A 12,213-nucleotide genomic window follows, 5' to 3' on the forward strand; every position below is an offset into this window, starting at 1 on the left:
AGTAGATCTGCCAACTCTCAGACCTGTGACTTGATTCTTTTGCTTATAATATCAAGACTTCAGACTAGGCTTTTAAAGCTCTTTTTTTTTTCTTTTTTTTTTTTTGGAGGGGTTTTCATCTAATTGTAAGAATTGGCAGACTCTTTCACACTTGGCATACAACCCTCTATATTATTCTTATGTCCAGGTCAGCAATTTTGTAGCTCGTGTGTATTAGTGTATATTCCTTTATTGCAACACCTTTTAAAATTTTTGTTGGTAAGAGTATTTTCATTCTTTTGATACTATTTAAAATGAAGTTAAGTCAGTAGCAGGAAAAATATTATCTTGAGTGTGTAAGTCAGCTAATGATAGTGTTGACCATTCCTCATAGCAACAAACCTATTTTTATTCTTTGTTAAAAAAAATTAGAAAAATTTTTTAATTTTGAAAGTAAAAAAGTGAATGCAAAATGTTCTTACCAAATGCTAAATCAGGGTCTCAGTCTGTTTTTATACTCTAAAATAATTTGATTTTTCAAGTTTTACATGTAAAAATATTAGTTTGATAAATTTTATTAGCGGAGTGTTTTAATAAATTTTTTTATTAATATTATTTATCTTGAAAATATTAATTTGCTTATTATGTTATGTGATGGTCACAAAATGTCGCATGTTTTTTGAATTTCTGAGGTTAGGCTTTCTAAGGTACTATTTTTTTTTCTTAGCAGTTTCCACTTTTTTTCTTCAATAGGTTCAAACTTTTTGTTACCTTTATTTTGTATTTTGCTCCTCCTTTTTTTTAAAAAAAAAAGAACAAACAAGAATTATATTCATTGTCATTTTTTTGTTTCAGGCATTCTCGTAAAAGGTGGGAAAGATTTGTTCACAGCGATAATCAACACCTTGTTACACCCGAAGCTCTGGACTTTCTGGACAAACTTTTGCGTTATGACCATCAAGAAAGATTAACTGCCCGTGAAGCTATGGAACATCCCTATTTCTGTATGCATTTTTAAAACATTAATTTCTATATACAAGCATTTAAGACAAATGTGTTTACTTAATTTTAAAGAGCTTTGAGAAATCTTTTTTTTTTTAAAGTAGATAATACTGTGAAGCCTCCCTCACATTACTTACAAGTTCTTAACAGAAAACTTCTAATTCTTCTGTTCTAAATAATGTTCAGTTCTGTATTAGAAGTCTTCTGTAACAGATTACTTCTAATTCTTTTGTTAATAACTTAGTAAAACGTAATATAATCCCTCCCTGTAACCGATACTGCTGGTTGGAGTTTTCATTTCAACCAGCAATGACATTTACAGAGTGAAATGCACTGTAGTTAAGTAACAAAGCAAAAAATTCTTGAATAAATATACTTTTATTTGAGGACCATGAATATGTTAAATTTGATACACTACCCATTTCAAACGCACATGGCGCAGCACAAAATCCACTTCCATGAAAGATTCTAGCTTGGTAGAAAACATAGTGAAGGAGCAAAGATTTCTGTAAAATACTTATTGATTGATTGTTAGATTACTTATTGATTGATTGCTTTTTTTGCAATCTGTTTCTACAATCGTAATTTATATTTATTCTTATCTTCAGTAATATATACAGTCAAACCCCGCTATAGTGAACACGGCTTATAGTGAACTCCCGGATATAGTGAACGAAATGCTCGGTCCCGTGCCTTGCTATACACGTATAATGTTATTTTTNAAAAAACCTAATGATAAAATTTATGAATAAAAAGAATTAATTTATTGAGTGCGAAATTTATCGCGAAAAGAAAAAAAATCAAACGTAGTGGAATCAGAAAAACAAAACTGTAATCTGCTTCATAAAATAATCTTATGTTTAAATTAATAAACAATTCTCCTTTTTTTTTTTTTTTTTGTTGATAAAAACAAGATTTTTAATCACAGCAGATGTGATTCCACAGCAAGAAAAACTTGCAATTGATACCGCAATTCCAAAGAATGAGAATTGATTCAAAAGAAAAAGATTTTATTTTTATTAGTCAATGTCAAATAAATATATATTTTTCTCTTTTCTTTTTCTGTTCACTGATATGCATGCAATGCATTTTCCCCACCCCCCTCGTAAATCAAGCAGAAAACGAAATCAGCATGCCACACCCTTGAGTTTGATTGAGGGCCTAAAGAAAAAAATAAAAGATTCCTCCCTTCCCTGCCTTCAAGGTCACGGAGGAAATGACGTTTCTCTGGGTAAACGGGGAAAAAAAATTTCCCCTTCCTTACATTTTCCTCTACTCAACTTCAAGGATGAGTCCTATTTCCGCTTTTTCGTTCTAGTTTAAAATGGCGGGAAAATCGAGCAAAATTTTTCCCGGTTTTCTGGTTTCCCGGTTATCTGGATACCGGATAAATGGTTCTCTACTGTATAAATATATATATAAATATATTTAAAAAAAGCCATTTAAGTAATTTAAAAGTCAAATGTTTATATATTAAATATGAGCTTTTACTCTGAGGTGCTTTATCTAGATATATTTCAAGAAGTGATAAATTTTTGTCGGATTAAAAAAATTTTTTCATCAATGCATTTCTGATGAGTTTTAAGAAAATAGTCCTGCTCTTTGATTTTGTGATAATGGAATCCTGTTATCATTCCTATTTAACCAATATGAAACATATTTAATTTTAAATGTTTTGCCATTAATATTGAATTTTTTTAAATACTTGATTTTATTTTTTTAAATCCTTAGTGGTGGTTCATTTCTTATTGCTATTATTATTTTTTTTTAATTTGTATTTTTATTTTGGAGTTCTTATCTTTTACTAATTTACTATTTGCATATCAGTTTGGTTTGAACTATACCCTAGCAAATTTCCAAGTTGTGCACTGATAATGTTGGAATGTTAGTAAGATAATCCTGGAAATTTTCTAAAAGATTTTAAAATTAGAAATTTTTAAGTAAACATAAATAATTCAGTATTTCTAAAAGAGTTTCTCTAAATCAATTTTTTAAATAAGCCTTTAAAATAATTTCCTGCTTCAAAATAGTTGTAACATTTCTGACAAAGACAGTCCCTAATGCTTTATGCATTATGTACTCAAAAGTTTTGTATAGCTTATAAGAGTCATACTTGATATTGTATTTATAACTGGCTGGAGTCTAAATTATTTCTGTATTAATATATTTACCAAATCTTACTTCCAGATGCCATAGTTAAAGATCAACAAGCTAGATTTGCAGAAACTCAACGCATGTCTGGTCACAATTCACCCCCACCAGCCTCTACTGTTGGTAAGCATAGTTGGAAATTTTTATAGAATTGATTATTAATAATCATATATTGTTTGATAACTACAATAACTTCCTCAAACTTGAACAGGCTGTTGCTACAGTGATAATGCTAGATTGTATTAAATGAAATTTTTGGAAAGCATTTTGTTTGATATTGTTATAGCAAGCAGACCACAACTTAGTAGTTTTAATAACTGCTGGACCTATAAGCTTCTGAATCAGCTTAATTTTCATTTTTACCATTGTTTTAATGAGTTCTTAATGAATGCATATTATTAAATTGGTACATGATTAAGAATTTTTTAAAAACATTCGTATGCTTGTTTCCTTTTGGATTTCAGCTGCATGTCCTCTTTTGGACTTTGTGCCACTAAACCCTACATTCTATCCAATCCTTTTGGATTTATTTTAATTTAGGGAAAAATCAATTTTTGTTTTATAACACTTGTTGTTTGAGATTAAGTTAAAATATCCTGTTATAAGTATTCTGTTACCATTGTATTTGAGTTTTTTAAGTGTAATCAAGAATAAGTCCCCCCCCTTTTTTTTCTTTTTGCTTTTTGATTTAATAAAAAGAAAAAATATTTTGTCTTTTCAAAGAAAGCTTCCCTTTATCAACAAAAAAAAAATCATTTACCTTTTTATCTACCTATGTAAATGGAATTTAAGATTAAACATCTCGATTCTTATTCACTTGATTTTAAAATCAAATATCGGGATTCATATTTGCATGATTTTTAAAAGAAACATAGAGCGCCAATATTTTTTATCGAAACGTTGAAAATATTCATCATACTTGCACTTTTTTCTTTCTGAAATTCGTGATAATTTTCAATTATTTAAAATGTGTTTTCTTACTAAACCCTTTCCTGTGTAATTTAGAAAGAATTTTTATATTTTATTACAACTAATATGTGTCCTATTTAATCAAAATAATATATATATATATACTGAGAATATGAATGTAAAGTTGCCTTATGTGTGAAATTATTTTTGAGTCCCAGAATAAGACAGACCACGGTGTTAGAATATGGTTGTAGTGTGTTTGAAAGAAGCTACGTTTTTTAAGTTAGAATTAAATAAGTCACTTCTAGGTGTGTTAAAATTATATCTTGATGTACTATCACAAAATTATTCCCAACAAATATTACTTCTTTATTATGACCTTTAGTTAAGCTTCTGCAATTTTTTAATAATGTTCTCCTTCAAGAAATTTTCATGTCAGTCTGAATTTTTCCTTAAAAAAATGTGTATATTTAATGACTGCTGTTTGGCAGAAAAAATCTTTATAGAAAATGCTATGTATTTATGTACTTCTTTTTTCATTCAGTTATTAAATCATATTTAGTTATGTTTGTAGTTAAAGGAGTTACTGAAACAAAGTTCACAATTGTGTTCTAATTTACTTATTTTAATATTTGAGTTGTATATTTCAATTTGCAACCCTTAAATAAATATTGCATACATAAGTGTCAAAAGCCCATTTAGATCACCACATTGCATTGAAAGAATTCCAATATTTAGATGGAAAACATTCCAAAAATCGTACAAGTAGGATTATTTATTATTAAAATTATTATTTTTTGTTGAAAATTATTTATTTCTAGCATTTATTTTACAAAAGATTGATATGTTAATACTTTAAAATTAAAATGAATTTAAAAAGAAATTTTGTATTTTAACTACTGTTAATTTTAATTGTTTTCAAGTGTAGTTTTTTTTTATTTATTTATTTTTATCTTTATTTCTGCCATCATTATCGATTTTAGGATTATTAGATGATGTATTTTAATATCATTTTGTTTCTATTTAGATTTTTTTTGTGAATTTTAATTATAAAGTAAATAGCTTTCTTAATAACTTAAATAATAAAAAAACAGTTACTTATTTGATTTGGCAGATATTTATAATTTGTACGAATCGCGCGATCGGAAATAAAATTCATTATTTGAAAATTGTGAATCTTTTATTTGCTATTCTCCTCAAGCTTTAATACTGATGTTTGTCAATCTTTATTTCCAATAAAGTTATTGCATTTTTCAAAGCGTTTTAATAATAGCTATCTTAAAAAAGTACTTGCAGTCTTTTATTGGTAATTGCGTTAGGTAAATTTATGAAGTTAAAAAATCTGTGTTTAAAAATAAATAAATAAATAAAAATTATTATTTCCTATAAATAATTCTTATCGTCATTAAGTTTTCAGGGAAAAATTAGATATCAGTCAAAAGGGCAAAAGGAGAAAGAAAGAAAATTACAGAAATGAGGGTAAAATAAATAAAAAATTATATTTTATTTATTAAAATACTGAATTAAAGTTATTGTTTTTATCATTTACAGTATCAATTTTATTAATTATTTATGCCATTTAACCTTATAAGTTTTTTTATCTAACTTTTTTTTAAAAAAAAAGCCAATTGCTTAATATAATATTTATTGAAATTAATTCCAGTTCTTGTAAAAAACATTATATGTTTGCATGGGTAAGACCAAATTGTTTTGTGAGTTTTCCTTATGAGTACTCTTAATTATTTTTTTAAAAAAGTGAATGTTGATAGAAAATTTGGTAATTAAATTAATTGAAGGTATAAGCGCAAGTAGACAATGTTCAATATTCCTTTTTATTATTATTTTTATCTATCATCTTCAAACCTTTTTGGATATACCAATAAAAAATTCAGCTTTGTTGGTTGACTAGTGCTGCAAAAGGCCCTTTTTTAAGCAGTAATAATTTACAACGATTAAATTGTCCCCTTCTTGCTCTTCATTCAATTATTTTAAAGTGGTGATCTTTTAGGGCAAATTTAGAAATTATCTGATTCAAAATTCTCTTTCTTTGGTGTGTTGACTCATGTGTGTTTTTTGATCTAAACATTATGAATAATATTACCTTTTTAATCATCTTCATTAGGAAAATCTATTTCAACTTGATTAAAATTATGTCAGAATTATTTCAGTGCCTCATTAAATAATATCCAATACGGTTTTATCATGCTCTCGACCTACAGTGAGGAACACATTTTTCACCCTTTTTTTATCATTTCTTCTCTTGTAAACATAGATAATAATCCAAAAATGAAATGAGAAATAAATAATATATTGTACCCGATATACTATATATGTTTTTCTCATTATGCATTTTAATTAATGTACCCTGATAAAATAGATATCTGATGGTTATAAATCAATAATTATTTTTTTATAAATTCTTGATTTTCCTTCACTTCAAAAATTAACCAATAACTTACAATTCATAAAAAAGGTGTATTTTTTTATTTAACTATACAGCTTAAACTATTAAAAATGATTTCATCAGAGGATCTGCATTTTAAGACAATATCCTACTTGTAAACAAAATTCTTAAACTTTTCAAAAAGTACTCAGATATGCTAACTTGTTTCTTATCTGATGAAATTTTGTCTAGTAGTAGCATAATTTATGTTTTAATCATTGATTCTAGTTTAGTAAATTTGAAGATAACTGATTTTGCATTGCATTGAAATGATTAAAATATATACAAAATAAATTTTTTTTCCAATTATTTTGTATTGGGACCATAAAGAAATAAGATTTTTCAAAATTAGCAGGATTCAGAAAAATGTTAGTGCTAAATACCCTACTTCTTTTTAAAATTATTCTGCTAAAAGTGATTTTTTTAGGAGTAGCATTAAATCTATTTCGTCTTATTCTTATTAGAACAAAACAAAACAAAAAGAAATTTTGAGAAGAAGTTCAAATTATAGAACATATCTTGACCTACAAATAAAATATGTTTGAAAAAAAAACTTTTTTCCTCCTAAATTATCTTTTTATTTTTATTACATGGAGCTTTTTTTTCATGCATGTAATAAATTTCTAATTAATGAAAAGACAAAAAAAAAAAGAAGTGACTTTTTGTCAGACTAATAAAAAATATAATGTATATACGCTTGTGACCTCTTTTTTTCCCCTAATATTTTCTTGCGTGGGAATTTAAAATATACAAATTAAAACATTAGACCATGTTTTTTTCTAGTATTTGTTGCCTGCATGATATTAAATTGTCGCACTGATGTTTATTAATTTAATCACTAAAATAATTTAATAGCTGACTGACATAAACTTGCTTTCATCTGTGTAGGGAACAAGGATTCACAACAAATGAACAATGGGTCAGAACTGACGGCACGGATTGACTTGGACCCCCTTTTTTAGTATTAATAGAAAAAATCCGAGAAATGAGACTTTTTCTTATTTCTCGGATTCAGACTTTTGGTTATTCTGCTCTTTTATTTACTTATTATCTTAGTGCAAGCCTGAGTTTGATTGCTTTAAAATTATGGCACCGAGTTCAGTTCTTTCGTGCAAATGTAATTTCTTACAAATTGACCCCAACATTTCATTTTTTAGTCTCTGTGGTCAACTATGAAAAAAAAAAGTTGTGCCTCCTTGATGCAGATGTGTATACTATTTAATTGAATGTTAAGAAATAGCGATAAGCAGCTGGTGGGTCCAAACGAATTGCGTATCTAGGGATTGATTATTTAAATTGTCGAATTAATCCCATCAATCCTGTATCATTCCTCCTACTGCACATATATCTTGAATTTGACATTAAAACTACAACATTTGATTTTTTTTTTAAATAAATAAATAAAAACAGTTATTTGATTTTAAGCCTTGTTTTTAGACAAAAAATATAGCGTGGAAAGAAGAACTGCAGTAAGGATGAAATTTAAAGATAATAATAGAGTTGAGTGGTACCTATTTGCTTTTTATACAAGAAAAGTGATAGTTGGCATCAAGTGAAAATATGGATAAATTCATTGCAGAATATTAAAAAAAAAAACAAATAAAAAATTTAATTAGTAATTTGTAATATGCTAAAATATTGCATTGTTTTTATTACCTATCCTATGCCTGGAAAAGCTATAAAACAAAATTTGCAATAGCCAATTTTTTAGGATGTTAACTTATCTAGATTTATTGTATCAGTGTAGATCCTTATAATCAATGTGCTACTGTATTTAAATGTGTATTAATGTATAATCATAGTTTCTCTTTGGTATTAAATACAAATTTAATTAAAATAGGAGTCATTATTATTCTTGTTTTAATACTGCAACAAGACTTGAAACTGCATGGCCTATGCTAGGGTTGAACATATATAATTATTATTTTAGAAATAATAATAATATTCTTATGTGAATTCTAGTTATTTCAAGTGTAATTTTTTTTTTATTTCAGCCAATGCATCTTTAAGCTCCAGCACCATTACTGGTATGCCTACATCGCCCATCTCTTCTCCAAGCATCACAATACAACCGAATTCCACAGCAGCCCAATCTTAAAGATACTTTATAAATAGCTTTCTTCCTTTTATTTCTAAAGAGCATTTTCTTTGCTCAGGCAAAGTTTTTTTTCTTTTTTCGATTGTTTATTTAAGACATACAGAAGATAACAGTTATCAACCTTGCCTTTGCCAAATTTCTAAGAGCAGCTGAGTCAAGTGACATCTGAGACTTAAATCATCATCAAGCAGCGGGTAAAGGACAAAAGCGCTATCGATGGATTGGTTGGTCAAGCATCCAAGATCTCTCATTGATATTCAGTGTTTATTTAAGTGTTAATTTTATTCACTCTTCTGCTTTGTCATTTAACAAACATTGCTGATTAAAATGAATTCCATTGTTAAAATTATGTCCTCTGTTAGTTTCACTGTTGAGGGATCATTTTTTTAGCAGTCATCTAATAGTTCAGAAATTTAGTAAAGTAATCTCTAAACCATATCTCTTCATTAGTCACAAAAGTATATTACAGTGCTATTTTTACCAATCGATTACCAAACCTATTTGTTTTGAATAAATTAAAAAAGAAAAAATATGCCGTTTTATTTAAAAGTATTAGTATTCATGAACATTTATGTAGCAATAAAACAAAACAATTTCCTTTTGTGGTTCTTTTATTATATTAATTTGTTCAAAAATGTAGATTGTTACGTATAGTGTTCATCTGTAAATGGAGGTTAAAAAAATAAAATAAAAGGTGACATTCTTTACAAAGTAGTATTATTTGTGTCAAATCACTGCTTTCCTTCATGGCTGTAAAAATTACTAAAAAATAACAGCAAACCTTACTTAAATTTTTTCCATTGATTTGTACCAATAAGTTTATAAATCTGAATTAGCTTTAGAATAGAGGATAAGGACTATGTCATCATTTAATGTTAATACATACATACATAGGAAAAGAAAGCTTAAAAGGATAAGGATTTTTTCTCATATTTAATTTTGTTCTTGCTATCTCGTTATTGAAAGGTAGCATCATTTGCAATACTACATAGTAAAATTTGTGGAAACCTCCTGATTATTTTGAGCTGTCTTTTAAAAAATACAAGAACTTAGAAAATTGCTTGCATTTTTTTACATTTTTTCAATTAGTTTCTCAATACAAAATAATGAGAAAATTATTTTTATAATAATAAATTTCAAAATAATTTTAAATTTAATTAGACCTCTTTTTAGAGTTTTGGTCTTTTTCTTAATGATTTGAAAATCAGTTTAAGAAAGTGTTACAATTACCTTAAAATTGTGATGTATACTAACTTCAACCTCTCCATTTTATTCAAGTTGTTGAAAAGGTAGTTATTCAGAAATCATTATCATGATTCCTTAACCTAGGCATTATTCATTAATTAAGGTTAGGAAAGTCAGCAACATTAGAGCATTACAACTCATTTTCTTTTTGAACTTATTTTATATTTCCTGATTTTTGTATCTTTTATTTGGCAATCTTTTATTTTTTTGATTTAATAAACAGAAAATCAAACAGGTTATTTTTTTTCTTCAGGATCCACAGAGTTTCACTTAATTTTGAATTATAATTGGATTCTTGTTATAGCTTGCTATATCATGTTATAGCTTGATATTTGAAATTAATTAATTGCTTTGTTTTTTAATAAAATTATTTTTTTATTATTTTAATAAATTAACAGGACCTACATTTCACATAAAAGTCAAATGTTTGATAACTATTTTGCACTTATTTTGTTACATTGCAACTATAGATTTAGGAACGTTTTTCTACTCAATCATTTTTATTAAACTACATCCAGATTACAAGACACTACCTTAGCCTTAACTACAGACTTCAAAAATTAATGAATCAAATTTTCCCAGCAAAGATGATTCCCAAGCTTATAGGAATAAAATTTAAACTTAATCATTTTTCTTCTATTGCAACTTCGTCTGCTATTTTTATTTTTTAAATTGCAGTTTAATTTTTGTTTAATATAATAACTTGTTATTAATTGTTATTGTTAAATTTTCTTTTGCTGAAAAGGTTTTTTCAAATAATATATTAGTTTTGAATTATTTCAATTACAAATGATGACTGGAAACTGCTTACATAAAGCTTATTTACCAATGTGACTGGGTTGATGAGTTACATGCCGCTTAAAAAAATTTTAGCATAAAAATGCTGTCTAATAAGGTAATACTACAAGGCTACTATATGTTAAGGAACTTTTTTTTTAGTTTTAATTCTTTAATTTGTAAATAAATGACTGTTTTTGGAAAAAAATTCAGTTAAATAAGAAATTAGATATATAGAAAAAAGTACCTAGATATTTCTTTAATTTTTCACTAAAGAAGCAACCAAAGAAATTTGTGATTTAAGGAATCGTACCATGCAACTTTTTGGTCAATTGAATGTGCCAACAACAATAGAAACTGTTATATATGCTATTTAAAGGGAAATAAAGCATTTAGTTAATTTGTTTCACTCATAAATTATCAATAAGTAAAACAGCTTTGTCCAAAAATTATAAAATTTCTAAAGCGTGGTCCATAACAAATTTAATTTATATTAAACTAAGCTTGACGAGAAAATAAAACCGACTGGAAAAAGTGTATTGCGATTGATTTTATCTATATTAACCTGAGATAGGACTTGATTGAGCATGGTATAGTTAAGAAAACTCTTATTTAAAATTCTAGTTCAACGTTTAACATTAATTCTTGAAATACCTTACAAATAAATATTTTATAAATAGAAAAAGAAAATAATTCAGCTTTACCGAATATATTGCAAGAATGTCCGAAAACCAATTATTTCAATGAAATACATCAATGTGTTCTTTAAGCTGGTATTTTTCTTATAAATGAAGTAATTTCAATCATAATCTGATTAGATGTACTAAAACTGTCTAAATGATCTGACGTCATAATTTTTGCTCTTGTAATAAAATTTCTATTAATTTAAGCATAGTAACACATGTGTATAAATAAAAATGTATTTGTCACTTTTCATAAGCCGCAATATGTTCTTTATAAGAACAAAGCATTCACATGCATGTCCTAATTATACGCACATAAAGCATGTTGTTAAAAATAGTTGAATGCATATCAATTCATGTAAAGTTAATTTAACTAAAATTGAATTATTAAGTTTTCAGCTTCAGTTCTTTAAAGTCTGTTTAACAATAACACTGGGGAGAAATTGTTTTTTCTGTTGCATGAGATTTTTTAACGGAACTTGGATGTTTTAACATCACTGATTTCAAAATTCCAAGTTTAAGTTTTTTTCTGTTTTTTTTTAAAAATTTTAAATGATATTCTAGTCTTTTTTTGTCGAAATGTACAATTTTAAAAAAGTTACATATAACAGGGGGGTCATACAAATGTTGCGACAAATTTCTAAGGAAGTTAGGGCACATCATCAAGATTAAAATCTGAAATAAAAAGAAGCCCTGCCCTGAAATGTCATCATACGCCGCTAGGGGCGCTTCCATAATATGAATTATTTCTTAGTGTGGTTCTGAACAGGTCATAATAGAGGAAACACTCCTTGCCGCGTATGATGAAATTTCCTGACATGGGTTTTTAGAAAATTTTAATCCTGATGATGTGCCCCAACCATGATTCATACGCACACGGAAAAATTTAAAAGTGATAGTAATTTTAATATATACATATTTTTTAA

General features: G+C 26.8%; 1 protein-coding gene across 1 annotated transcript in view; it reads left to right on the top strand.

The window, feature by feature from the left end:
* The window catches only part of LOC107441846 (casein kinase II subunit alpha), a gene marked incomplete at its 5' end in the record, with an annotated part of 28,654 nt that extends 19,361 nt beyond the window's left edge, over positions 1–9,293 (top strand). Inside the window, 4 exon segments of the mRNA XM_021144353.3 lie at positions 835–983; positions 3,169–3,255; positions 5,452–5,520; positions 8,479–9,293. Coding sequence (XP_021000012.1) covers positions 835–983; positions 3,169–3,255; positions 5,452–5,520; positions 8,479–8,582 — 409 coding nt within the window.
* Between the last annotated feature and the right edge of the window lie 2,920 nt (positions 9,294–12,213).

This window comes from Parasteatoda tepidariorum, chromosome 1, assembly GCF_043381705.1.
Source record: "Parasteatoda tepidariorum isolate YZ-2023 chromosome 1, CAS_Ptep_4.0, whole genome shotgun sequence".
Classification (NCBI taxonomy): domain Eukaryota; kingdom Metazoa; phylum Arthropoda; class Arachnida; order Araneae; family Theridiidae; genus Parasteatoda; species Parasteatoda tepidariorum.